Source organism: Manacus candei, unplaced genomic scaffold, assembly GCF_025592945.1.
Source record: "Manacus candei isolate 608988 ecotype Guabito, Panama unplaced genomic scaffold, ASM2559294v1 h1tg000017l, whole genome shotgun sequence".
NCBI classification, from domain to species: Eukaryota; Metazoa; Chordata; class Aves; order Passeriformes; family Pipridae; genus Manacus; species Manacus candei.
This window is the reverse complement of record NW_026138065.1, coordinates 22301384-22327861: the sequence shown is the minus strand read 5'-3', so window position 1 is coordinate 22327861 and position 26478 is coordinate 22301384. Positions and strand designations below refer to the sequence as shown.

At 38.2% G+C, this 26478-nt stretch overlaps 1 protein-coding gene across 31 annotated transcripts in view; it reads left to right on the top strand.

The window, feature by feature from the left end:
- Nucleotides 1-26478, top strand: part of ESRRG (estrogen related receptor gamma) — a 379094-nt gene that overhangs the window by 147002 nt on the left and 205614 nt on the right. For 10 of the 31 annotated variants that reach the window (XM_051782947.1, XM_051782951.1, XM_051782949.1 and 7 more), the window contains one exon: nucleotides 21-174. The exons of 13 other annotated variants lie outside the window; for them this stretch is intronic. In XM_051782947.1, the coding sequence (XP_051638907.1) occupies nucleotides 140-174 (35 nt within the window). In that variant the 5' untranslated portion in view covers nucleotides 21-139. Of the gene's footprint in view, nucleotides 1-19; nucleotides 175-8765; nucleotides 8787-21073; nucleotides 21810-26478 lie in introns of those variants that run through there. 8 more of the 31 variants (XM_051782962.1, XM_051782969.1, XM_051782958.1 and 5 more) reach the window with 4 other exon arrangements.

Below are 26478 nucleotides of genomic sequence, written 5' to 3'. Positions count from 1 at the left end.
GACCGTTTTCTGTTCTATAGGATTTGCTGACATTTGGGCTGTTTCATTGCCAGAGGAGGCTTTGTGTGTCCCAAAGGAAGTGAGTGATCTGGCCATAACAAATCCTGCCAAAATATTTTAACACCGTTACGATTTTCTAATGCAATGCGTAGTGAATGTGACTAGAAAAGGATGGTGAGTCCATGAAGGGGGTTCGCTCCCTCTCCTCTGCGATTTGTCTGGTGAAATGAGCACGCAGGAGCTGCTGGGGGGGGGGAGGTGGGAGACCACAGCCAGCAGTGTGGGGATTGTTTGCCTCCTGAATTGTATCACTTCAGACACAGCAATGGCTCATGCTTAATCTTGAAACCAACCTTTTAAATTTTGGTCCTGCTCTTGAACCTTCCTAGAGTCCAGGGTGACCAGAGACAGCGTTTTAGTTATGTTTAAAAAATGCATTTTGGCTGCTGTAAATGTTCAGCAAGTTTAAAAAAAGGAAATGTGTTAGACACTTAAGTATGAGAGAGAGATTAGTGGCTGAAGGTCCTAGAAGTTGACAAGCTGCTGTCTTTGGTAAAACAGACTTTTACCGTCAAAACAGCAGGTTGTCTCATACTTCCGTGTAGTTTTGAAGAACACTAAGGTGACTCTTAACTATATAAGCAACTGTGCTTAAGGTGCTAGAACACAAAAATTAGAGTTCTCACATGTAGTGTTCAGGGGATGAAGACTATTCAGACAACCTAATGATTAGCTTAGAGCTGGAAGTATAAGAAAACAAAAATTTAGATCCCTGAGCTACTCTCTAAAGCAGCAGGTAAATTAACTGCTGGTTTTTAGCACCTTGGAAGTTGCTCCACTTGAGCAGATCCTTCCACTTCTACTGAATGGCCCCAGGTTTCTGACTGGGTTGAGCTATTTGCCCCTGACCTGTGTTGTCAGGAGCTCAGATGAGCCTAAATAAAGTCAGGCCTTTTACTGTTGATGGTGTTTCCCACTTGGATGTTTCTCTATTTGTTTGCCTTTGAATACTGAACAGAACTGCAAATCCTCACACTCGTCTCCTAAGCTCTTCTTCAGGTTTTGCTGGGCTCACACAAACTGCCTGTTCCCTGTGGTCACTCTGTATGTTATTTCCCAGGTTCCAGGGGCGATGATGCTCTCACCAGCAGGAGGGAAGTGTTAGCCTGGAAGTTAGGACTTACTTTGAGACTTCATTTTATGAGCTTAATATTCATAAATGAAATGGGAATCTAACTTTTCTCATGCAAATCTATTTCTAGTAATGAGCAATTTAAGTATTTTTTTTTTTTAATATGTAGTTGCCATCTCTGGAAATCAGGATCAGAATTCAGGATGCTTAAAGTAGGTGTTAGTGCATACAGATATTCTATTGATGAATCTATTCTTAGAAAGAAGTAGACCAGTACATTCCCTGGATCTGTTTCTTTTCACTGCTTTTTGTCTCTTTTTCTCTCTCAGTTCATCTTGTCTAAGTTTATTCTTCTATTCTTTAATTCCACCTCACCCTTTAATTCATTTCTACCAAAGCCATGGGCTCTTGAAGGGCTTTCTAAATTATTAGATCTTGTTACTTATTTGCAGTGTGTTCAAAACTGAATTACATTTTCTTTTTTCATAGTCTTGTTTTATCAGTGTTCTAAAGTGGGACGTTATTTGGGGAATTCTTCCCCAAAAGCATTTTTTATGGTGTCCTGACTGTACTTCATCTGGTTTTCTAATATGCATTTGCTACTAAAAATTTTTCTATAAACAAATGAGTATTGTATTACCCTGCAATGTTATTAATTTTCAGGGGGTTGGGTTGTTTTTTGTTTTTGTTTTTTTTAGTTTCTAGTGGAAATGTCGTGATATGCATCCTGTACATACAAATCTAATTGGTCATTCAGTAGACCAAAATGCATGAGGAACAGAGCTTAATCCTGATTTCACTTGTTGTTTAAAAGTAGGAAGTAAAATTACTGCTGTAGAAACCAAGGCACTTAGTCAAGGGAGGGAGGAATGGGAGTTTTAATATCAGAACTGGGTCCTGGAATATTAATTTGGTAAAACTGTATGCTCTCACAGTGTCAGCTGTGGAGAGCATATGCCAGGAGATGTTCATGTTTGAAATCAGGTTATGTAGTTAATCATTCTAAGAAATAGACTTATCACTTCATAAACTCTAGGAAAGACTGTTTTCTTTTCCAAACATTTAAATTACTGAGCCATTTTATACATTAAACCCCAATTATAACTAACATGGTATTTCAAAGAGCTTTCAAACCTATTTCTTTTAGGAACTGTGCGTAGTCTGAGGCTTTTGCACTGAGTAGTTCATATGTTAAACCATATCCACTGTGGATTTTTTTCCTACCTAAGTGGGGTTTCAAGAGTGTCCCTTACTGGGCTAATGAGTACAAATCCCATTCAGTGAGTACCACCATTAGAACATGCTGCATGTACCCTAAAACTAGCAAACTGAAATCCCAGTGGGGCCAATGAGCTCCAGAATATAGCTTAAAATACTTTGTTTCCTTTCTGTAAGATAGTAATGACCAGGTTAAAGTAAGGGTTTATTCTGTCACCTCTTTTCTGCCACATTACGCAGACTGTGTGCAAAACGCATTCAGAGAGAAATAAAAATCAAAATATGTTGCAGGATTTTAGGGAACAAGATGTACCTGCTACTGAATAGAAAAACTTGATTCAAACACCACTTTCTGGCTTCTTCTGGCCAACTTAGTACTTGAGCTAGACATCAGTTTCAAAAAAATATACTGTCCAAAACTCCAGAATAATCTTTCATCTTATTGATTTACATGCTGATTTATCAGCAGAAAAGTGTATGTGAATGAAATCACACTAATTTTGTTAGTAAATGACCAATGTGTTTGTATATAATACAGTAGCCAGGGAGTCTGTTATAAATATGAAGACATAGAAGATGCACGTGACACTAGTGCCACTGAGACTGCTTACCAAAGGCACCCTTTTCCTGAGTATAGCAAGTTATTCCCACAGCTGTTGGGAATTAATAGGACAGTGTTTGGTAAACATTATATTTCCAAATCAAGGCTTAGCTACCGTGGATATCAAGGAAAATTAGGTTTATAATATGGAAAAATTCTACTTTAAAGGCCAAATAAGAGACAGAATTAGGTTTCAAAATCAGAAGCTGCTTTATAGATACTGTTATAGACCCAGGATCCCAGTATAGGAAGAAACAAAGCTGTTTGCTTTTACAAAAAGAAATAAAAGGGGATAGGTGGTTTCTCACCCCACTAACTCTGTATCTTGCAGTAGAGCTGAAGTTGAGAGGAGGCCTGGTGCTTCTGTTCATGAAGAGACTGTAAGAATGAAAGGTCGCAAAGATATTAGAATTTACTAAGTAAAGTCATACTTGTCAATGGCTTCTCTTGCTATATATTTGAAGTTCAAGTGCTTGTTTGCTTTAGTTAAGTGCTCTAAAGTGCTTTTAAAACTGTTGGCCCATTTATATAAACAAATTGAGAAACTCATTGATAGTCTTCCCAGTCAGAGTGTATTACCCAATATTTGGATATCCTTCCTTGAGTCCGAAAAAGACTTCCAGTAACAACTTCTAATACACGTGAGTCTTTGTTAATGGAGTATTGTATTATATTGTATTATTTTATCACGGACATTGTGAGAAATGCAGTTTCTCAGTTGCACACAACCATGAGGAAATAGAGGGGAGTCAGTAGCTCAGAAACTTATTTGTCCAGAACTTGTGTGACTTGAGAAGAAGAGTCAGCTGGAGGCCTGACTTCCTTTTAGAACATTTACAGTAGAGAATTAATGTTTACTTCTCTCCCACAGTTGTTTTTTTCTCCTGCTCATCTTTGCTAACTCAGGAATCTCTTTTAGTGCTCAGAGTCAGGCAACCAAATTTAAACATGTTCTCAAAACATGGGATAGTCTTGTTTGCACACATGTGACCACTTACAGAAAGAAAGGAAACTACCAACACTAACTGTTGGTGAAGCTGAAGACTGGGATGGTATCTACATGCTTCCCCATAGTGTTCCCTACCAGTCAGTATTGTAGTGCTTCCTTACTAGTTGTTCTTGTGGTAACAGCTGTACCATCACAACATTGCTCTTCTGGAGTGATGTCCTGTAACATAATGATACCATTGTGATACTTGACAGCTAAGAATGTCATCAGCAACTACCCCTCAAAATGCAATATAATGTGAGCAATAGGGATGTAGCTGAGTGCTATCTTAAAACTAAACCTGCATCTTTCATTTTAAAAAAAAAAGGCAGTTTGTCCTAATAATTTTAATCTGCATGTGCTGTCTTTTTACCTACCTTTTGTACTGTCTGTGAGATTCAGGGGGTGTCATAAGCAGGTGAATTTAGAGCTGTTGCTAATTTAAACTGCATTTAATAAAACACAAGTTTGAGATATCTTACAAATCAGTGAATGTGGCATAGTTTGAAGATTGCTTTTGTCAAGTTTGATTAGCTCAAAGAGAAACCTTTTCTAAATATTGGCTGAGAGATTAATCTGGCAATGTAAGACCTTGAATTATTCCTCATCACAGGAAAACAACATAATGTATTATCAGGAAAATGTAACTTTTGAGGATTTAAAATTCATGTTTTAAAGATTGAACCCAAGACAAAACTTTCGGGCTGTTTTTTTTTTTTGAACTGACTTTTAATTTTTCCATATTATATTTCACTTTCTACAGTGTATTCCCATATTACAAGCTGATAGTACCAACATCATTACATTGAGGAATGTTCTCATTATTGACTCCATTCTCAATTAATTATAAGTTTGTCATGTTTTAATGAGTAGGATTAAACTTTCCTATTCCAAATATATGTCTTGTGTTGCTTGCTTAGAAGCTTTCTAAAGAATGTGGTTCAACCACTTCTCTGAATCTGTACAAGGAAACAAAATAGTCTTTGTGCACATTAAAAAGTATTTACTGTATTTACAAGCACCTGTAGAAAAGATTTGATAGCTCTCTGCTTTGGAACAAAGTATGGTATTTGGGCAAAAGCTTTACTTCTCTTTTCTAGCCTTCACTGTCACAAACAGTTGTTGTTTTCACTAAAATAAAAACTCATATAGCTATGTGTTATGTCCTGTAAAATAAAGGATAGCAAAAGGAAGAGTAGCACTTATGTATTCCAGGCATACCCTAGTATTCACTGGGTGCTCTTCAATAAATCCCTACTTCCTTCTGTAGCCTTTTTTTTTTTGCTCTCCCACCAAAATGAGATGGTACTTTGCACTTTTATTTAATTGCCCTGTCTTTTAAAGCCGTGGTACATTTGCATCAAAGCTGCTGCCACCTGTGCCTTTCAGATTCGGTCCAATGCAGTTCTGCAGGGTGTCTATCAGGCTTTCTCTCCAAAGTCCAGTGTGCATTAATAGACCCTGTTTATTCATCATATTCTCTAGCAGAAGTTTTATGTTCATTTGTACAACCTCACACTTTTCTTGCTTATTCTTTTGCTTATGTGGCTGAAAAACATACATACCAGATGGATTTATTCTGGCCCTGTTGTTGGGGGACTGCTCCTGCGGATTTCAGTATGCTTAGGATTTTTTCCCCCAGAATCTATCAGTAATAGATACCTGTAAGCAATAAGTACCAGTAAGTGTGGGCTTTGTGTCAATAGATGGTGTCATAGTACGGGCATGTAAGCAGGTTCCTTAGCAAAAGGAAAAGGTTTTATTAAATATGTCTTATGTTGCTTGTTTAGCCTGTGTTGAATTAAAAAAGTAACCTTGCAATTTGAATAGCAATGTCAGCTGATATCACAGTCTGGCTAATAACACATGAGCATGATTTCAAAGGGGTTGGATCAGCATGTCCCTCACCAGGTAGGAACCCAAAGCCCTGGTAAATGCTTGGCAGCAATCTACACCTTGGGCCATTTCTCATGAGACCTGTTACTACAAATAGCATGTAGCTACATTTGGATATTCAGGATGTGGCTGCTCTTTCTCACTTACCAGATGGCTTTTCATGTACCATCACCTGTCCTAGTGCTCCTTTGCCTCACTAACAGAGTTGTGACAAGAAGTGTCGTGATGGTTGTGAAAGCTTTCTGCGTGTGACCATCGTAATTATCACATGTAGGCACCTTTATTTAGCAAGTCCACACATATATTACTGGTGCAAACGTCTTATGTTTGGGTGCATTCATTTTATATCTTCATTTTATATGACTTATAAAATGAGTTTGTGGTGTTGATATTTTGCAGCCTAATCAGAGAGTTAAACCTGTGTAAAGCCTGCTTGACCTAAGGATCAGTCTTTGCATGTTTGTATATGATAGGATATGAATTTCTTTTTATACCCTTGTCTGGAGGAACATCTATAGCTCAGTTGTGCCTTTACACTACTTGAAAGTAATTTGGTAATCTCAGGCATGGCAACAGAAGTTTTATACTACACCTCTCTGTCACCCATCCTCAAATACATTTTCTATGTATCATCGTTATCATCAGCATCTGTCTTTTGAGTGATGATTTACATGTCTCTAGGTCTCTGTCCCTTTGTAAAATACTAGATCTAAAATTACATCAGTCTAGAGAGAAAGGCATGATCTCAAAGAATTAATACTGATTTCAAAATTTTATTGCCAGTAGCTGCATGTGAGATTGCTTTAAATTAACCAGTAATTATTTAGAACGAAGTAGGAAAGAGTTAAGAAAAAATTAAACAAAAAAAATCCCTTTCCCAGGCAACTGGACCCCTTCCTTTCAACACAGCTGTTGCAGGAGGTTTCAGTGGTATGAATAAATGTATTTCTTTTAACACTTTTGTTGTTTAAAATGCTATTGTTTCATCCGAGGTGTGAGGAGATGTGCTAACCTTGTCAATGTGGGTGCAGTAGAGCAGAAATGATAACTGTATATACTTTTTTTTTTTTACAAAAATACAGAGTGTGTGTGTGTGTGTGTGTGTGTGTGTGTGAGAAAGAGAGAGACAACTTATTTAAATCCTGAATACAGTCAGACCTCATATGCATTGTTAAAAAAAAGCCCTAAAGAATTGCATATGGATTAGGGGGATGAATATTCTATTATTTCAGTCTGTTCTGCTGATCTTCTTATTGTGACTTTGCGCTTCAGAAATCTGCCAGGAATTTGGCTTTGCTGTACTAGACAGTAATTTTAAATGTGTATCAAGCACTTGATAGTGTATGATTTGCGTGCTGTTGCATTCCCATTCCCTAAATTTTCCACCAATTTATTACTTTTTTCATACTGTTTTAATATTTCAGGATGATGAATATATACAGCATCATTAAAAGTAAATAAAAAATGCATGAAATTAAAAAATGGAATATTAGATGTTTCTTTGCTGTAATCCCTAGGTCCAATAGGAATGAAATGTCTCTGTTCTGTCAAGTAATCCCTAAACATGATTAGGGACCTTGTAGTTTCCACATAGCCCACATAATATTTGTATCATATAAGCCTATTTATGTAAGGTTTGAGTAAAAGTTGTTATTAGAAGACCTATAAACCTATTTTACAATTCAAAAAGATATGCTTGCCTCTTAATCTCTCTACTTTTATTATTTTGCTGGAGATGGCAATACGTCCTTAATTCATATTTCAGAATTCTGTTACATCTTTTGGGTACTTATATTGTGCATTAACGATCCCAATGAAATGTATTTTTAAGACAGAGGACTGAGTTCAACAGTTCATCTACTTGTGCAGCTTCTCCTTAAATCCGCATTGGAAGGGATGTGCACCTCTTTCTAGGTCTCTCCTTCGACATCCGGGTTTAATCTGACCTGGGGGTCAGGAGATGTAGAGATTGTTTTTCTCATTTTGGGGAGGGGGAGGTGGAAAGAGAGATTAATTTTTTTCTGTTTAGATCATGTGATAACGTATTTTCAGTGAGGGAGGTGCTTCTGGCATAACCACAGAAAGTTTTAGAAATCAGCTTTTGATTAGACCAGCCAATTGCAGAGTTTTAGGGAGAAATAGCTAGAAAGAAGGAAAATGGGGGGAAAGTCTTGAGTGACAAAAGAGAGGAGAGGCAATGGCCATTTCCAGATGTTTCTTGTGACACAGTTGTGTTGCAGATGCAACAACCCAACACTTCCTATTCCCTACCTCAGCTTCTTACCTGGGTAGCAGAGATGCTCATAGTCCCATCTTGTGTGTTAGGCTGAATTCATTAATGTTCAGAGATATTCCAGTTCCATGGTAACACAAGGAAGATCAATAAATAAATAAGAACAGTAACTTGTATACTTCTATGGTTTGAGTAGGCTTTCACTAAGAAAATATTTTCAAATGATAGCAGGGGTCAGCTGTGGCAATTCTGTGTTTCCCATAAGGAAATTTGAGATTATATTAACCTTGGGCTATCTACTCAAAAAAGCCCTGTGGAAATACACCTGTATTGCTTTCCACAGTGCACTGAAATTTACTTTTATTTCATTTTAGGCAGTTAGGGTGGCATTTGAGCAATAGCTCTATTCTTGTATTTATGAACTGAGAGAAGCAAAACTGCTCACTGCTGAGCCCGGGGATCCTCTTCCAGGAAAACTGAGATCAATAACTGTTATCAAGTCTTCATTTATAGGGAGTGTTAAATGACCACAAAGTCCTGATGTTCATCAATTAATAGGTTATGCTTAAAACCATGCTGCCAGCCCCCTCTCCCCCCACCTCAAGCTACCATAGTCAGAAATTTTGATCTTTGATATCATTTTAAACAGTCACTCTCAGTTATAACAATTTCTTTTTAGCTGGAGAGACTACATTACAGTGATGCCAATAAGTTAGAGGTAAGCAATATTTTCCTTTGCCAACCTTCTTCTTCCTGCTAGCAATGGAAGGTAGGAATGAGATGATGATACCTGAGGCTTGTTTTGTCATCCAAAGCAGAGATTTATAATTATTATTGCAGTTACTTTTACTTTTTGCTAATCCGCAAAAAGGGAAGTGCACACCTCAACCAGAGCAGAGCAGCCCCTGAAAACGGAGACTAAAAGCCTCACGCAGATATGTTTTCTGATGCCTTTATTCCCTCAGTTTAAGTGGAAAAGAGGGATTTGAGAAAGAAAGAGCTTAATTTAACAAAATAATATTATGCTTTCGATTCTTAAAATGAATGAATTATTTGGATACTTAGCAGTATAATGTCTTTGAATAATACTGGTTCTTAAGTTAGAAAAAATTATATTGTCAATGTGCTGTGTTTTCCTCTTATGATGTTTCTACTAATTTGGCATTTATAGGAAGCAGTGTCATTGTTGCAAAGTTTCCAAATTGCTTTTTATATAAATCCACAGAAATTAAATCTCCTCCTTGTTATGAAAGTGATGTCTTGAGACACTGGTATATTAGCACAGAACTGTGGAGACAATAAGCCAAGTTCTGCTTGCAGTTATTGTGTGTCCACTTCTATATAGCTTCAAGAAGCTGTATTAGGAATATAGGCTATTGCAAGGTATTGTAAATAAGCATATGCTTAATACTGCATGTGAGCAGTAGCAGAGATGTCTCATAGGACCTCTTGTGCTTAAAGTTAAGCTTGCGCCGGACCGCATCTGTGGTTAGCCCCTGACAGGGAGTAGTGTATGATACAGGAATAATGGCAAGTTATGGAAATTGCTAGCCTTCAGAGAGAACATCAGAAATCAATTTCAAGCTCAAAGAAAATAACGTGAATACAGATTGGTGTAGGCTACAGGAAAGTTTTGGGAGACAGTGTACTATGTGGTGCGCTGCAAATTGGGCCAGTCACAGAGGGCTTTGGTGAAAGCCTGCTTGGCATTATTCCGGTGTCTATTCAAAACAACTTCAGAAAAAGCCCCATGTTTAGTCTGAGGGGTGAGAAAGTACTGTGGTGCTGATTGTACTATGACCAGAAACAAAAAAAAAAAGACATTAAATAGAAGCATTTTGAATCGCAGTCGTGCTGAACTATGACCAAAGGCACAAGGTGAGAACAGTGCCTGGCTGGTGAGCATTTTGCTGTGTCCTTCTCAAAACCCTGCTTGACCACAGCTGCCGACAGAGGTGGTGTCACCAGTGTTGTCTGGGGGATCAACATAAGTGTGTCTGAGAACTTTTGCCTTGTTAGTAAGAGGCAGTGTAACATCCCAACCCCTTTCCCCATCCCCTCAGACCACATGGCTGGAAGGAAACACATAAAATGGGCTGGAAGAGAGACCAGTTCATGAGCAGTCCAGGTGATTGGCATCACTTTCAGGAGAGCCACTGTTTAATGGCATGTAGTGCAGAATTATTTTAACTCAGACCCATAATGGGTCTTCATAGCTGAATTTAAACTGCATAGAAGTGCTATATGTGATGCATTTAAATTCATTGGCAGAACTAAGGCGGGACTAAGGCAACTGATTGATTTTTACAAATACAAATGAATCTAATAGGTGGAGGAATGCAAGATGGATCAAGTTTTAAGACGTGGGAGCTAATTTACCTACATCAGATATTTAATGGGATGCTTAATTTGATTGCTTCGCTAAAAACTACTCACAGTAGTAAAGCCACTGACTAAATGTCTGCGTAATCAAGGCATCTGCATGCATCTACATCTTGATTCCCATGTACGAATAACCAGCAATTAATGCTGCAGATTACTGCAGGGAACAGTTTAAAAAGTTCAAGATCAAAACTCTAGAGTTTTGGGGGTCTTTTAGCATTATTTCACTGTGTTTTTTAGAAGTGAGTATAGACAGACTTATGTAAGTTTATGTAAACAGAAGTTTTTCAACTCATGTTGCCGAAGGTTTTTCATGGCTATAGCTAGAAGCCATCTCTCTTCAGCAAGGTTAGATGCTTTTAATTGTGATAATTAGGCTCTTAATATGAAAACCAATACATTAGCCTACTTCTGTGTAGCCTAAGTGTCTCATTAGGTGGGTTTATTCAAAAAAAAATCAGGAAAGATATTTGAATAGAGGGATGACAGCCATTGTATATAGTTTGTAGTAATCACGAGGCACTGTATATTTTCTTCTGTTTTGGGATTTAACACATTTCGAAGTAGAAAGTCAGCAGTCGAGTCACTATTGGCACCCTTTTCTTTTTAAGTTTTTTTTTCTAATCTGTCTCGTATGTATGAAGTATGTTAGAATATCAGACTAAGAGTCTTGAAAATACTGATACTTCCTCATTATTTTTACTGAGTATTTCTATAGTAGTGAATTATCAATTACATTAAGTCTTTTTATTCCTCATAGCACAGCTACAACAACTGAAATTAAGGGTGTTATGCTCACAGTCCCTTGCACCACTCATTCTAATGTGGGCAAACTTTCTCTGTTTTCTCACAGTAACCTTTAAAATGCAACGGATAAACATTATTCCTGTTTTAATGACTCCCAAATAATGTCATATTTAAATGAAATGCAGTTTGCCTCAGCAGAGTTCTTTGAATTTATGAGCATTTTTGTCCCATATCCTACAATAATGTGACAAATATTTGCATTTTTACTGTTTTCTTGAATACTTTTAAACACCCATTTTTAGGAGACTTCAGATTGCTTTTGAACATATTTGAATGCATTTTTAGCTATCACCAAGCTTAAAATAGGAACCCTTTTTTCAGCTTATCTTTATTAAACACCTGTAAAAATCAGTAGTATTTCTTTTTTCTTGTAAAGCTTTCTTCCTTTAACAAATGCCAGAAATGCTGCACAGTTTGTTCTAGTAGGGCTCCTTTTCATGGTGGTAATGGGCAAAAAATGGTCCGGTAATGTCTGTGCCATACACACAGGCATTTACCTCCCTGAATATCAAAAATAGAAACTTAAAATTGTAATGAAAAGCAGCTGATCTTTAACTTCAATCAATTAATATTCAAAATTTTAGGCAACTTTTAGAAAATATTATCCAGAATAAAGTCTTAGAAATTGATCATTCTGTACAAATGATCATGACTACAATAAACCTCTGATCTGAAGAGTAGGTGGCCAGGCGTGACAGTGGCTAATTCTTAATATTTTCTTACTGAATATTCACTTTCCTTTTTTTTTAAACCGCAGGATTATTTGGTGGGGGGAGGGATTTTTACAGTGGTTGGAGGGTGTGGGCTGTTTGGGGTTTTCTCAGATAGGTACTTAATTTAGAAAAAAATTTATTATTATTATTCAGCACCTTTATAACCTAAAGCAGGACTAGCAGCTTAATCTTGCTGTTCTTGGAAAAGACTTTCACAGAGTTCTTCGTGTCTGGGTTAAGTTTTCTGTTTTCGTATGCTTTTTTTTAAAAGAATGAAAATTGGCTGATCATTTTTAAGGCAATGTTTTATGTGTTGACTCAAATAAAAAAAATCAATCGCATTAATTCACGTGTCTATACAATCATACTAAAACCTCTCTAACATTCACAGAAGTCAGTGGGAAGGTTTCTTCATTGTTGTCATGCTACAAAAATAACTTCTGTGTATGCTTTTGTAGTCAAAACCCCCAACCAAATACCCTGTATAGAATTTTGCAAGTGAAACAAAATCATTTAAAATAAGATTACTGTTACTCACCAGTCTGTATTTGAGCACTGTGCTAGAAGTTGGTTAAAATGAGTCTTCCTTAATGGACTAACGAGGGAAGGTAGGAGTAAAAACAAGAAAAAGATGACAAAAGTAAATATGCTTGTAAGTAAAGAAATGACATGTTTGCTTTTGTGGCCTTTGATCAAGCCCAGGAGTTTACTTTCAAAGGACATTTCAGGATGCTTGGGAAAGGAACAGCCACCCAGTGTAATTGGAAAGGGGGAAGGTCTGCAGCACAGCGGCGGCTGCTGCTCCTGCCTCTCTGATAAGATTGTAAGAGTTGCCAATATCAGTATTCAGTCTTGTAGCGTGTCAGGGCGCTTTCATGTGAACTGAAGTGAACTGTCTGTACGCGCTCCCTCCCGCTCTCCTTCCCAGTGCTCGTCGCCGCATTGAAGTCAGGGGAGAGGAAAAAAAGATTTGAGGATTGCCCAATTTGTTCTGACATAAAGAGATGTTTAGCTCTGTGAAAGGTGGTGGAAGCAGAGTGCCTGACTGACATTTCAACAGGCTGTCTGCTGGGATTGCTCACTTCATGTCCCTTCATATTCCTGCTGTGTCCTGCGCGAGTGCTCTTGTCTAATCTTCACAGCGAGAGTACCAAGAGTCCCCTGGGCTTCGGTGCTCAATACCTTGTTAGATGGGGCATATGATGCCATAGCTCTTTCTTTTGTACTCTCTTTTGCTCTTATGTTTCAGGCTTGTTTCAAGTACAATTGTTTTATTTATTTTTTTTAAGGGATTTGTTAAAATAACAGTATCTCCTAATCACTTGGTCTTCTCTTGGCAATGCTAGATTTTGGTGATACCAGGTAGAAACACACAGAGGGAAAGAAAATAAAAGACCCCAGTAAGTCAAAGCTTTAAGCATCATTCTGTGCTTTTGTTTCTAAATGAAGGTACAATGACCCGCTTTGGCTGGTTTAGAAAATAGACAAGAGAAGATACTCACTGAACAACCAGTGGGAGGTATAACACATTCATCATAAAGCTAAGACAGTGCCTGATCAGGAATGCTGAACTCCATACCAGGGGCTGCAGGGAAGTTTAGTTAGTGAGGGTCTGTGTGCTTTTACAATTCCAAACATGTTGTGATGCATTCTGGCATGCCACATCCTGTTAGATCACATCAGGTCAGCCCATGATGCCAAGTAACACTGAGAACATGAATTAATGAGAGCTAATGCTCACCTCTTATTGCAGGAGCTTTATCAGGTACCTTGTTAGCCACAGTTCCTATCTGGAGTCAATCCTTCTAAAGCAGAGAAGATATTAAAGATATATGTATTATGTTTTGAACAGATAGATATGTTATTTTTCATTAACCTTCTCAAAGTACATTGATTAGTGGATGTGGTTTAATCCTTGTTAAGCCATTAAAATTATTTATCTACTGCACTCATGGTCTCCCCTTACATCTTTTTAAAGGCACTTCTTCTCCCCACGTGTATTATTGCTGGTGACAATAAGCAGAATGGTAACATACTCTTTGCTTCCTGCAGATCTGGGGTCCCTGTATTGTTATCCTAGAAACCCATTGCACAGATTCCATAACATATGGTTGCCACTGCTCAAATTTCCCCTCAGTTTCAAGTTTTGATAAACATCTGTTAATCTCCATCTCATCCTGAGGTGCAGTCATGTGTCTGACCAGGTGAGAGATTTCTAATGTAAACTCCTATTCTCAGACATACTTTTCAAACTTGTGTGCTTAAAACTGCACCCTCCTCCCTCCCACAGTGCAGGGACAACTACATAAAAACACTGACTGTGAGTAACTGTGTGATTTCCTTCAGCCAATGGGGTATCTATGCTAGGAATCAGCAAAGATTTTTTTCCTACAATAGACTGAACCAGGTGGATGTTAAAGCTAACTTTTCATCATTTCTGTAGCATCTACAGTACAGAAGACCTGAACTTATATTAGTACACTGTCACAATTAGAGAATGTTGTAATAGATGCTGTAGAGGTCTCACCAGGGTCCTGGCTATTCAGAAGACAAAATTCCAGTTCTAAGAAATTAAAATAACCAGGGAATTAGCTTTTTGCTGTAAGTACGGTCTAGATGACATCAGAAGGTTTTAAAAAGGGGGTTGATGAATCTCAGGCACTCAAGAAAAGACTCACACGTACATAAGGATCAGATCTCTTTACCTATTATCCAGCATGACTAATAACTGGGCCCATGCTGTAGCAGATATAATTGTTGCCTGGATCATATTTATGTAAGAGCTGCTGTCATGCTTCATTCCCATTTCAGTGTGTCTGTCTTCATTTTGCCCATGAGTTGGAGTCAGCACAAGCAATCATTAGCATCCCTTAAAATACATACAAAAGAATCACGATGTCTGCATTTTCACTGGGAGAGTGTTACGGGTGTACTCTGGCACATAGAGCCTGATTCTGTCAGCCACTAAGATGATAGTCAGTCTAAGTATTGTGCAAATTCATGGGAGAAAAGACTTCTTTGGAGGAAACCCAGGCCGGTAGAGGGGGCATCTCAGCATGGGGCACTTAGAAAAGAGGATACCAAGGAGATAGTGCCAGTTGTGACCATCTCAGTTGCTCAGGGATCCTGAAATCCTGTAGATATTTCAGTATGAAGAAGCACATTGGCTAGATGTCTCCATACCTCAGGCTGAGGTCCAACAGTTTGTGATATACGTCTAATTTAAACATGTGAACAATTCAAGAGAAGTTCGGGGGCAAGTCACATGTAGTATTACACACGTTTACTGGTTTACTGTATTGAATCCTAAGCAAAGCCTTTTGCTCCCCAGGAAGCCAGTGAGGGTGAGATGTTCAGAGGTACAGAGACGCAAACGTGTGTTGGTGTGTGTGCCTACAGGCTTGCTTTCTTCCTATTTGCTTTTGTGTGCAAACATATTATTATGTAATAGTTCATCTATATCATTACTTTGTTTTATGAAACGTGTACTTGTCTGTACAAGCATAGCAGTAAAACCTGTGCTGTTAACTGAGGTCGATTGTTTCCAAACAGCTGATTACAGAAGTTACCATCAATTTAACAGAAGTTGTGTTTATTTAAAAATTGACTTAAAAGACAGTAAATGACTTGATGACTCATTAAATCAATTTAAAAATTGACTTAAAGTGAAGTAAGTGACTCATTATAGGAAGACACCCAATAGAAAGAAGAAAAAAAGAAACCTGGCAGGAAGTTGTAGCTTAGTATCCTGATTTATTTTTGTTCAGAATAAAATGGTCTAGTTACCAAAAGTGGATGCAAGGACATCTACCTGAGAATTACAAAATACTCAGGTAATAAAAGCATCACTATTAAGCAAGGGGCCAAATGTCACTGAAATATTTCCCTGATTTTTATATCAATAAATGAGGTTTACAATAATGGTTTGGCTGGGAGATGTTTAGTTGCATACCCGGATACTATTAATTTACTAATATTGAGTAACTGTGTTCTATATGTCCCTAGATTTGTTGAACATAATGTCTATATGTTAAACAGTTTTCTATGGTATTTAAAAATTGACATTTCAAAGAGTGTAATAGCATAATGAAATGTAAACTGAAAACAGGAATGAGTTAATTAGACTAATGATCCCTTGACTCCTTTATTAGCCAGCTCTTTAGAAATTGGGATTAGCTCTGTTTTCTCTGCTGAATAAAGACAGGAAGGATGATGTTGATTCTAGTAAATGACAGCACCAGAAGAAATGAGTGTTTTCCTGTTCGTTATAGGTTTCATAATTTAAGATAAAAATTTAGCCTTCCTACACACATGCCTTGTTTCATTACACTTTGAGTTGAGCTTGGATTGAAAGAGAGAAATCAGGAAAATAATTTAGGAATGCCTACTGATTTCATATAATGATTTTAAAGATGATCCACTCTATGCAATTTCTGGACTTGAAACTTTACGATTCTTTGTGCAAACCTGGAGTAGACTGAGTTTGAATTTAAACAAAGTCCTCAGAAAAGGCAAGCTTGATAACTTTTTGATCTAGGTTTTGAATGCTTAATTTCTTTTCTCTAAAAGAGAATCATTTGCACGTCTCTCTTGCTTTTAATGGCTATCAAGAAGCACAAGAATTATCTCTATAGTGGTTCAAACCAAGCATGCACAGAGAAACAAAATTGTTTTTACGACAAATAGGAGGATTTATAAGTCAGCATCTGTTAGCAAAATAACATCATTAAAACTTCCAGTGATTCCAGACCTTGCTCTCGGGAGTTGCTCAGGCCAAGCAAAACCTTAGACAAAATGCTGAATTATAGGCAGGAAAAAGAAAACCAGAATTTAAATTGATAGGAATCAACGATGATTCACTAAGCTAATTTCTGCCCTCTGTTTCCCTTGTTTGGTGGCGCATGGAGCAGCACTGGGATGAGGGAGGGCAGAGTGGGAGCTGCTGACAGCCAGCTTTTAAGTTTGGATTCTTTCTGGTAGATCTTTATCCTGCAAAGTAATGAACTCCTCAGCTTCCCCTGAAACCTATAGGTATAGAGGGCACCCAGCACTGTGCAGGATCAGATCTTTAATGAATACAAAATTTATCACACAAATGAGGCAACACAAAGGAGGTGGCAGCACCTGAGTTATGAAGCTTTTTACTTACAGGCAGGGTGCGTTTGCTATCCTGCACGCCCTTGTTAAGTGTTCTGTGAGCACCACACTGAAACAGAAGTGATAATGCCACTTGCTTATAGTTTGGTTTTTTTCAGCTTTTTAGAGGGCAGTCTTGAAGAGGTGTGGTGGAGCAGCTTGGGGGTTGGTAGGACAGCAGCCAGCATACTTGGGCTGTCACTGACACTCTCCTTCTTTCTGGAAAGGAGCATCTGGAGCCCATCTCATGCCTATTAGTTGTCTCGTAGGTGCTCCTCGGTGCCTCTTTGGTATGAGAGTCACATGATGTGTAACTTTGGCATGTTCTGGGCAGAGGGTGCAGCCCACGTGTCGCACACCGAGGAGCTGAGTGTTGCTTGTAGTCCATCGCTGTGCCTGACCTTGCGGCTCAGTATTAATTTGAAGTAGTGGAATTAAAATTTTCCATTCTTTTGCATTGTCATGCCTCACATTGATAAGCACAAAGAAATGTAAATAAAAAAGACCTATTTCACAACCCTAGCTACAACCTTTTTGTTTTATGACAAAAGACAGTTAATTAGCATACTAGCAGTAAGCAGCCTTCCCAAACTCGTGCTAATTATGTATTCTGTTGACCGTGACTCCAGTCATAAGGTAATTGGCTTGCAGCAACATGACATTTCAAATCATCTCTTGAAATTACATCAAAAAGCCAGCCTGTTTTGTTTTGATAGGGGAACAATCAATTTGATAAGTGGTAACACAGCTCATTGTTTCACATTAATTAGACTAATTGCAGCATGTTAGCCTCTGAAATAGACAGAACTTGGAGAAGACAAAGGCTGTGGCCTTTAGCATGCAGTGCATGTGGTGGTTCCACTTGCTTGCACATACTGTAGGCAGAAAACAGAGTTGTTAGGATTCAGCCTTGCGGGAGACTGGGTGTTAACAGTGGTTTGATGTGTTATGCTTAATCCACTGGCTTTCAATTATAAGATCTAGGTTCAAAAAATCCCAGAGAGAGGAAGGGGGGAACTAAAAAAAAAAAAAAAAAAAAAGCCATTTTAATATTAACAGTGCAAAAGTTTTTTGTGATCTTTGGGTTTGTGTCTCCTGAAAGACAAAGCAGAGATCTGGTCACAGCATCTCTTAGTTGTTGTGGCACTGAAGGACATGGTTTACTGGTGGACTTGGAATTACTGAGTTTATGGTTGGACTAAATCTTAGAGATCTTTTCCAACCTAAATGATGCTATGATGCTATGTTTATGGACTATGAAGTCTTTCTTTGAGAAGGCTTCACTTTCAATCTTACTTTTCCTGCCCATTCCCACTAATGTTTATTTCTTAGTATACGTTGGTTGGGCTATTTTTGTTTTCGCTTTTATATTCACTTAAGAATAATGTATGAAAAAAAAAAAAAGAAGTGATGCTTAGTGGAAGGATTACTGAAAAGAGATAGCAGAGATACATAACCCACCCACGCATTTGTAATTTAGAGCATCTTTACCTGCTGTTGAGATTACCTATTGTACTTAGCTCTGTGATGATTTTTATGATCAAGCTATGCCATCTGTAGATTGACATGGCCAAATGAATTTCCCTTGTGGCTAATTGAAATGTAAACCAAAGTTTTAAGAGATGAAACGTTTAAGGGGTTATCTCGGTCCACAGGCTAGGCTAACTTCATTGCTGTTCACAGCTTGGTATAGTGTTTCTTTCATGTCAAACCCGACATCAGGCCACTAGATATGTAATAGTATGTTCAATGACCAGTACACTGCTAGTATGTTTGATAAATAGGATCATAGTTAGCAACTTTTCAAAGACTGAAAAGCGTCAGAGACTGGATTCCAAAACTGTCTGAATGTTGATGAAATCATATGCATGAGACCAACTCTGCCTTCATTTCTACAGCTCTGTAGTCCACCTGAGTTCAAACTGAAGGACCATCAGAGCATTTTACCTCTTTTAACTACCTTCATTCAACAAAATCTTTTGTTACTTAAAAAAAAAAAGTATATTTGAAAAACCCAACCAACCAAACAAAAAATACAGAGAGACATTGAAGGTCAATTCTTAATAATAATGAAATTGTTTACATGAAAGCCACAGTTCCTCAATTGCTCTCCATGGAAAAAGAGGTATTTCTTTTGAAGTGAGACAAGGACATGTAGGTAAGTCTGGGTACAGACTTCATTTACACATTTTTGTTTCTGTTAACACCCCCACACTCCCACACTGACTGGTTAGATAGTAAAACCTTTGGGGCAGAGATTTTGATAAATTTGGTGTAGTTTGTGTTTGAAGAAGTGTAATTTCATTTAAATCAAAGACTTTGTTCTGACAGCTGAACATTCTATTTGCTCATGGAAGCTATATTTTTATTAGTTTTGCTTATGCTTTATGTTGGCCCCTTATCAAATGGTAATAAACTCTGTTTTAGATCCAACTACCAGTGACTTCATACTACTGATTTATTTCTATCATTTACCGGCAAGAATACATTTTTTAAAATGTATTCTAAGCAATTCATTCCTCTCCACATCCTCTCTTCTATGTCTCCCTTTACTTTCCTTCTCCTTCAACATTTAAATCACCTTTCATTGAGCTTAAAATTATGCCTGGATTAGCAATGTAACTACCCTAATGTGCCGCTCTTACTAAAAAGTCCTGGGCTTATACAGGAAGTGAATTGGAAAGAAGCAGAAGATTGGAGCCTTTTAGCATTCATCTTAAGTGCTGGTTCCACTTGCCTGAGCACAAGCTGGAAACAGCACTGTTAGGATGCAAGCCTGCACCCTCGCTGTCACTGCTGGTCCTTCTGTAGTCAGGTTCCTGCTTGGAGCAGAGCAAATCTTTGCTCAGTTAAGCGAGCGTCAGTCACTGGCAAGCTTGGCTGCCAGCCCAGGTTTGTTAGACTTTTCTGTGCTACACCTGAATGAGATATTGAGAAGACATGGCTACCTAAACAGAGCCTAGAAACATTAGATATATAATAAAAAAATAAAATAATTAAATTGTCAAGGGGATGACAGAATAATTTTGAGAATATAACTTCCAGTGATCGCCTGGGAGGCTTGCAAGAAGAACCCTGCCCTGCCTGCTCAGTGACACATCCTGTGTGATCTTGTTTAAATACCTTTCTCTGTTTTCTTGAAATCCAAGACTAGAAGGTAATGCTGACTTCTGAGTGAGGAACAGCGGCGCGGGCAAAACATGGCTTAGCAAGCTGAAACACATTGATACCATCCTGCAAGGTGCTGAGCTCGTTCAAAGGTGCTAAATTACTGTTTTCTGCTTACATCAATAGTGGGCACTCAGCTACTTGTAGGACTGTGCTTTTAAATTGCTTGGTTATTATCCAGTCAAACAAAATCGACAGGACCATCTTCAAGTGGAAAAGGAACAGCGAGAAATAAAGCTGCAGAGTTTTGGGTTGCATGAAGGCACTGGCAGTGGGTATTCTGTACAGCAAGTAGAGGAAAATCAGGGACAGGGTAAAAAGAGATAAAATAGGAAGTTTTTAAATAGGAATTGCTGGCAGAGCTATTAATCACACAAGTCTTTGAGCTGTAAGAATTGCATGAGTGGAGCTAATACGAAAGAGGAGAGATACTTTGCTGATATCCTGAAATACACTATTAAAAGCAACAAGGAAAATTAAAGGGAGATAATGTCTGAACAGATTAATGACATATAATAATAATTAAGAAAACCCCCCAAATCTACAGACAAACCCCAAATCTCTTCAAATATCTGAATACCCATGTGTGACTGTTGTTTTGTATGGGACAGCCTTGTAATGATCAATTTTGCAAGTTGCTAGTCTTGTCATACAGCCTCAGCTGTGAGCTTTGACTCTGATCTCATTTACACTAGTCAAATAAATCAAACTTTCTGCTGTTTCTCTGGCTGTACACTGCAACTGTGACCAGAACGTGGACTCTGCTAGAGTCTGTGTGGGTTTTAGCAGGAGATTTCACAGCGTTTCTGAAGCAGGTTAGAAAAGGAAGAGAAAAGGCATTTTTCATTGCTGTCTAAGGTAGGCCACCACCTGCTCTTTGCAGATTGCCAAACTAAATGGTGACTTGATGCAGGTAGAGGCTTTTTGTCTGATAAGAGGAGTCAAGAGTCTGCAAATATAAGACAGACACTTCAGACATAACTTGTATTATCATATTTTTTGTCAAAATCTACATCACCATCATCTTTGAAATGGTGGAATCATTGCAGTTGATTCAAGGGAAGCTGAACACAGGTTGAGGGCTTTGCACAGGGCTTTAATCTTTTCTTTACGTGGGATCAATTTTTTTAAAGTCCTTTTCTTGTATTTCTATGACCTTCCACTTGTAATGTGCAATCGTAGCTGTTTAATGAAAGAAAACAAACTTAAATTCTTTGCTGATCTGGACTTGTGAAACAAGCAGGGTTTTCAGTGAAGCTTTCATAAGCTATAAATCAGTGTAAAATTTAGCTCATATTGCATTCTCATTGGAAATGGGTTATATGATAATTTATGTTGAGCTGATCATAACTAAGCACCTCATAGTAGTGTCCTTCAAAAAATTTTAATCAAGATTGTCTTTCTCTCTCCACCTTTCTTGGTGCAATTTCAAGAGGTTTATTTGCATGTCAATCCACACGTGTCACTGAAGTTATTCTACTGAAGCAAGCACAACATCCCGGCTGCGTACGTGTCCCACAGCAGCATAACATCAGGTGACTCTTTGTATTTATTTCTGATTTGTGCCTGTGGAAGAGTCAGGCCCTTAATTCTCTTAAGCCCTGCAAACAGGGGTATTTCCAAGTGCCTGTCAGTTCTGGTTTCCGAGCCTTTTTGTGCTTTGCAGTGGCTGTGCAGTGAACAATGTAGGGAAGAAACTGTGGATCATATGAAAATCACTGAGATGGTCCAAACTTTTATTTTAAAATTGGTGTCAAAACGTATTTCTAAGTATGTTTGACATTTACTTTTAGATGCCTGTTTTCTCATGATGTTTTTCCCATTTGTTGTATGGTGAACAGCAAAGGGATTCCAGAGAGGTGTCTTGGGCAGCAAATACCTGGAGAGTCCTCTCCAGGGCCAACTTGCCAAAATCTCTTTATGTCAGGGACCATCTTATTTTACAGTGCTTATGCAATCTCTAATGTGGTGGGGTTGTACAGTGAGGGCAGAGTTGCTCCATAATTGGTGATAATTAACAGTTTCCCACCGAAGTATGTATAAACGAGACAAACAGGGTGGGGAGAGGTGTGCTGGTAAGAGTGGGTGTGTTGATTTCTCATGTGGGGTTCTTTCTTTTTCATAATTAAAGGCTTATGGTATGAAGTTACACATGGGTGGACTCCTCTTAGAATCCTAAAAAGGATGAACAAGTTTAAAACAGATTTTGAATGAATATTGAATGCAAAGATTATGAACTATGACTAGAGAAGTTTGACTCCAGAAGTCCAGTAGAACAGATTTTTAGTTAGACTAAAGCTTTAAGCTCACTACGTGTCAAGTTTGACAGCCAAGATCTAAGTAGTTTTCATGCTGTGGTGAGGCTTTGGATTTGAAGGTAGGAGATTTGGGATTTGTTGAGGAGTGACTGGGGGAATAGGAAAACCAAGGTACAGAAAACTTACTTGGACAATGGTAGCTGTAGCCACAGAAGGTGAAGTGAGCTGGGGAAAGCTGGGACAACTGATATGGGAGATGGTGAGGGTAAAGATGTTGGTTCTTTGCCAGATGCTTTGTAACTTGCTCCGTATGGAAATGTCAGGAAGTGCTTACTATATTTGCCCCTAGATCCTACTAAATCAGTAGTCACTACCAGGCTTCCAATTTTGTAAGTCTCATAAAATTAATGGAGATATTGCCATAAACCACTCTTCTTTTTCCCCACCCTTTGCTACATACTGTCTTTGTGTGTGTTGTTGGTTGGTTTTGGTTTTTTTTTTTTCTTTTTTACTTTTCCTCCATGCCAGTAAACATTAAAAGTTCAGGCTGAGGTATTTCCAAATTATCTTTTCCTCCCCACCAGTTGTTTCTGGCTATATTCCAAAGAGGCAGAGAAGATGACAGGTTTTCATTGGTCACTTAATTGTGTATGTCCATTGGTTTTTATGACTTTCAAATTTATATTTTTGTGTGCTTAGGGGCTTTTGTGACAAGGTGCTAATGGGTTCCTGGCTGGGCAAGCACCTGTGTCAGAAAGTGTTTCATTGTGTCCCTTACTTTTCCACCTCTGACTGCTTTTATTAGCTTGCATATATAGCTTTATTGCAACCCCAATGTACTTTTGTTTGTGGGGGTTTTTTTGTGGATGTATAATCTGCCTGTACAAAGGAAACTATTAGTCTTATGTGGAAAAGAAGCTATTAATACAGAGAGACAATAGCAGTTTCAAATGAGAGCTCTACTTTTACATGTGTCTGAGAGACAGGAAGGCTAGGAGGTATGGAAACAACTTGGACCACTGACTTGTCCAGGGATTTTCATTATATGATCTGAGAAGTTCTGCAAGGTGGGCTGTGGGTAGCTGGTAGATATCATGCTGCTGGAAAATCTCATTTCCAACTGTTAGGCTGCATGAAACGGCAGATAACAGTACCCCACATGCTTTCCTAATAAAGTGCTTCCACATGAGTGCTTGCTGTAGCTGCTGCAGCCTAATGATTGCAAAAGCGAAGAGAAATGGAGCCTGTGGCTTTAAAAGAGAAGCAAAGCACCCACAAGGTGATCTCTGTATTAGTCTGTAATCTACATTAGGAAGAAGACCTTAAGTCCCCTCAGGATATTGTGTCTAAACCTGTGTTCTAGTTGCAGTAATGCAACTTCTGCTTCTGAAAAGAAGATAAAGTCTAGGGCATGGTTTGCTTATTTTGCTGATATTTCCTCTAATATAAGTTAAATATTAATGACCTGATACATTGTGGGATATAAGATTGTTTTCCCGATTTATGTCTATGCAATAATTTAGCATTTTATTCCAGTCCAAATGTGGAAAAAATTTGTTGCAGAATTTGGCCATTATAGCACTACAAGCAAGTAAATTCAGTCCATGACTATTTCAGAGTATGCTGGCCCTCGTTCTAAGGAGCTGTCATCAGCTCTCTTAATGGAAAATTATTAACCTTTTTTGTGCTTCCTAGTTAGCTCTTGCACATTGTTTTGCCCTCTGCACTTCTCCAAAGGTAAAGATCTAGTTGATCAGCTTTTAGGTGGGGGGGGGAAAATGAGGTATGGAAGGTTTGGGGTTCCCTGAAAATAGAAGTAGAATGGATTTAGAAATGTGTTTAGTCAAGAGACCTTCTGAATAGAACAAAGACCTTAACTTCCAAATCTATAGGACAATACATGAACAATAAAGGGTCTCTTGAGACCCATAGTGTGTATCCTGGCATAGGTCTTACAAATGGTTTTTGTATATTATGGCCAAGATTAGAGGAACAGGATATATAAATGAGATTTTTATGACCGAAATGTGCATATGAAATGTAGGACAGACTGGATTCAAAGTCAGTTCCCTATTGTGGAACCTGCCTTTAACACGGGACTTGCATTTTTTTCCCATTGTGCTCCAAAGACAAAAGACTATATTGTGCTATGAAAAATAATTATATCTAAACCTCTACAAATTTAAATATATCTATTATTTTCCACTCCCTTTCTACACAGATTAGCAGAAACTATACTGCATGTGTTTATCCTTTCCAGCTGATAGACATCCTTCATGACTTTGTTTTAACTGATCTATAAACATCTTTCCTAAAAGGAAAATGTCCATTAAAAAACAAATGTGTCTGATCACTGCTGATCTGGCGATGATGTATGGAAGCTTTTCTTTTCTCTGTACAAGGAAGGAGAGAGATGATTTTTCTTGAAACTTTCTGTCTCTGTGGTTTTTTGCAAATGTTACTTTATCGGTGGTTGGTCTTATAATTCAGCAGTGTGTTTTAAAGCTTGTCCCCTTAGAAGCCTTCCATCTACCCCTGGCTAATAACAATGACAGTGCATTGGGAACTCATTTAACACGTGGGCTGGACTGCAAGCTGTGCCCTGTTCCTTCTGCGCGGAAAGCAGCTGTCAAGAAGCCTTTTGGGACTCTTTGGGCTGACTTCTCCTCCATCCCAACACTGCTGTACTTTGCAGCAACTTCAGAGCTACTCTATATTTGCAGATGGATATTCGTACATGATACCCACAAACTCAACAAATTACAGAAAAAAAGATCTGTTTTGGTGGTCTCTGTGCAAACCCCAGCGCAGTGCTCAGGAAGCAAGACAGCAGTTTTAAGTCAGATGGATATTTGGGGCTTGAAGTTTGCACCTTGAGTCCTTGTAATCCATTGTCCCCACAACCAAATTCACCTTCCAGATATGCTGCTGTGAGAATTTGAGTAATTCAATGTCATTAATTAAGTTATTCTAGAATTACTCCAGTGTAGCTGTGAACAAAATTAAGCCTCTGGTCTGTTCTGGGAAATTAGACAGATATGTTTTTTTCTAAATGGTTTCTAATACATTTCATTAGGAAATTATTTGATGAATGTCATCTAGGCATTGGGGATTGGTATAGTGTCTGGGGTTTGAACACTGACAATTTGTAGCTGGCCAAAAGGAATGGAAGGCTAATTTCTGCACAGAACACTTCAATATTTTTAATCTTTTTTTTCCCCTCAAGTATTGAATGCTTTGAAGGTGTCATAAATACATGGAATAGGAGATTCATTCCTGAGGACTTCAGAGTGCTCCAACTTGCTTTCCTAAATGAGCTTAGCTATCTTAAAACTTAGCCATTTCACGATATTAGTTTGTATCTGTGTCAGTTGTTGTGATTTTCACCAGTAAACAGTCTGCAAGCAAGAGGCAGAGATTCAATTATACTTTCCTTAAATTGCATAAAAAACCCCAAATTACCTAAATGCTGTTCTACCATGACTCCAGAGTTTCTAAGATACCAGAAAAACTTTATGCTAAGGCTGATGCAACATTCTTGGCCAAAGAACAACTTATCTGAGTTCACTGGAAACCTGAAGGGAGGTGAATCTACCAAGGTCAGTGGCACAATTACATAATTTTTGCCTTGTGAATAAACAGATGCTCTATTTCATGAGTATTCACACCTACAGTACTGGACATTAGGTGAAGTCTCCCAGCCTGCTGATGCATCTAAAACAGGTTCGTTGCTGCCGAAAACATGGAAAACTTTTGAATTCTGTTGGATGCTGACATAAATGCTGGATATATATCACTGTTATTGATTTTCATTCCTCATGTTGTGAATAGAGGAGTAGACCTGGCTCTTGGTTAAAATTGCAGGCTTTTTCTGGTTTGGTTTGGTTTGGGGTTTTTTTATTTTCTTGGATTTTTTGGTGGTTTTTTTTTTTGGTTGGTTGTTTTT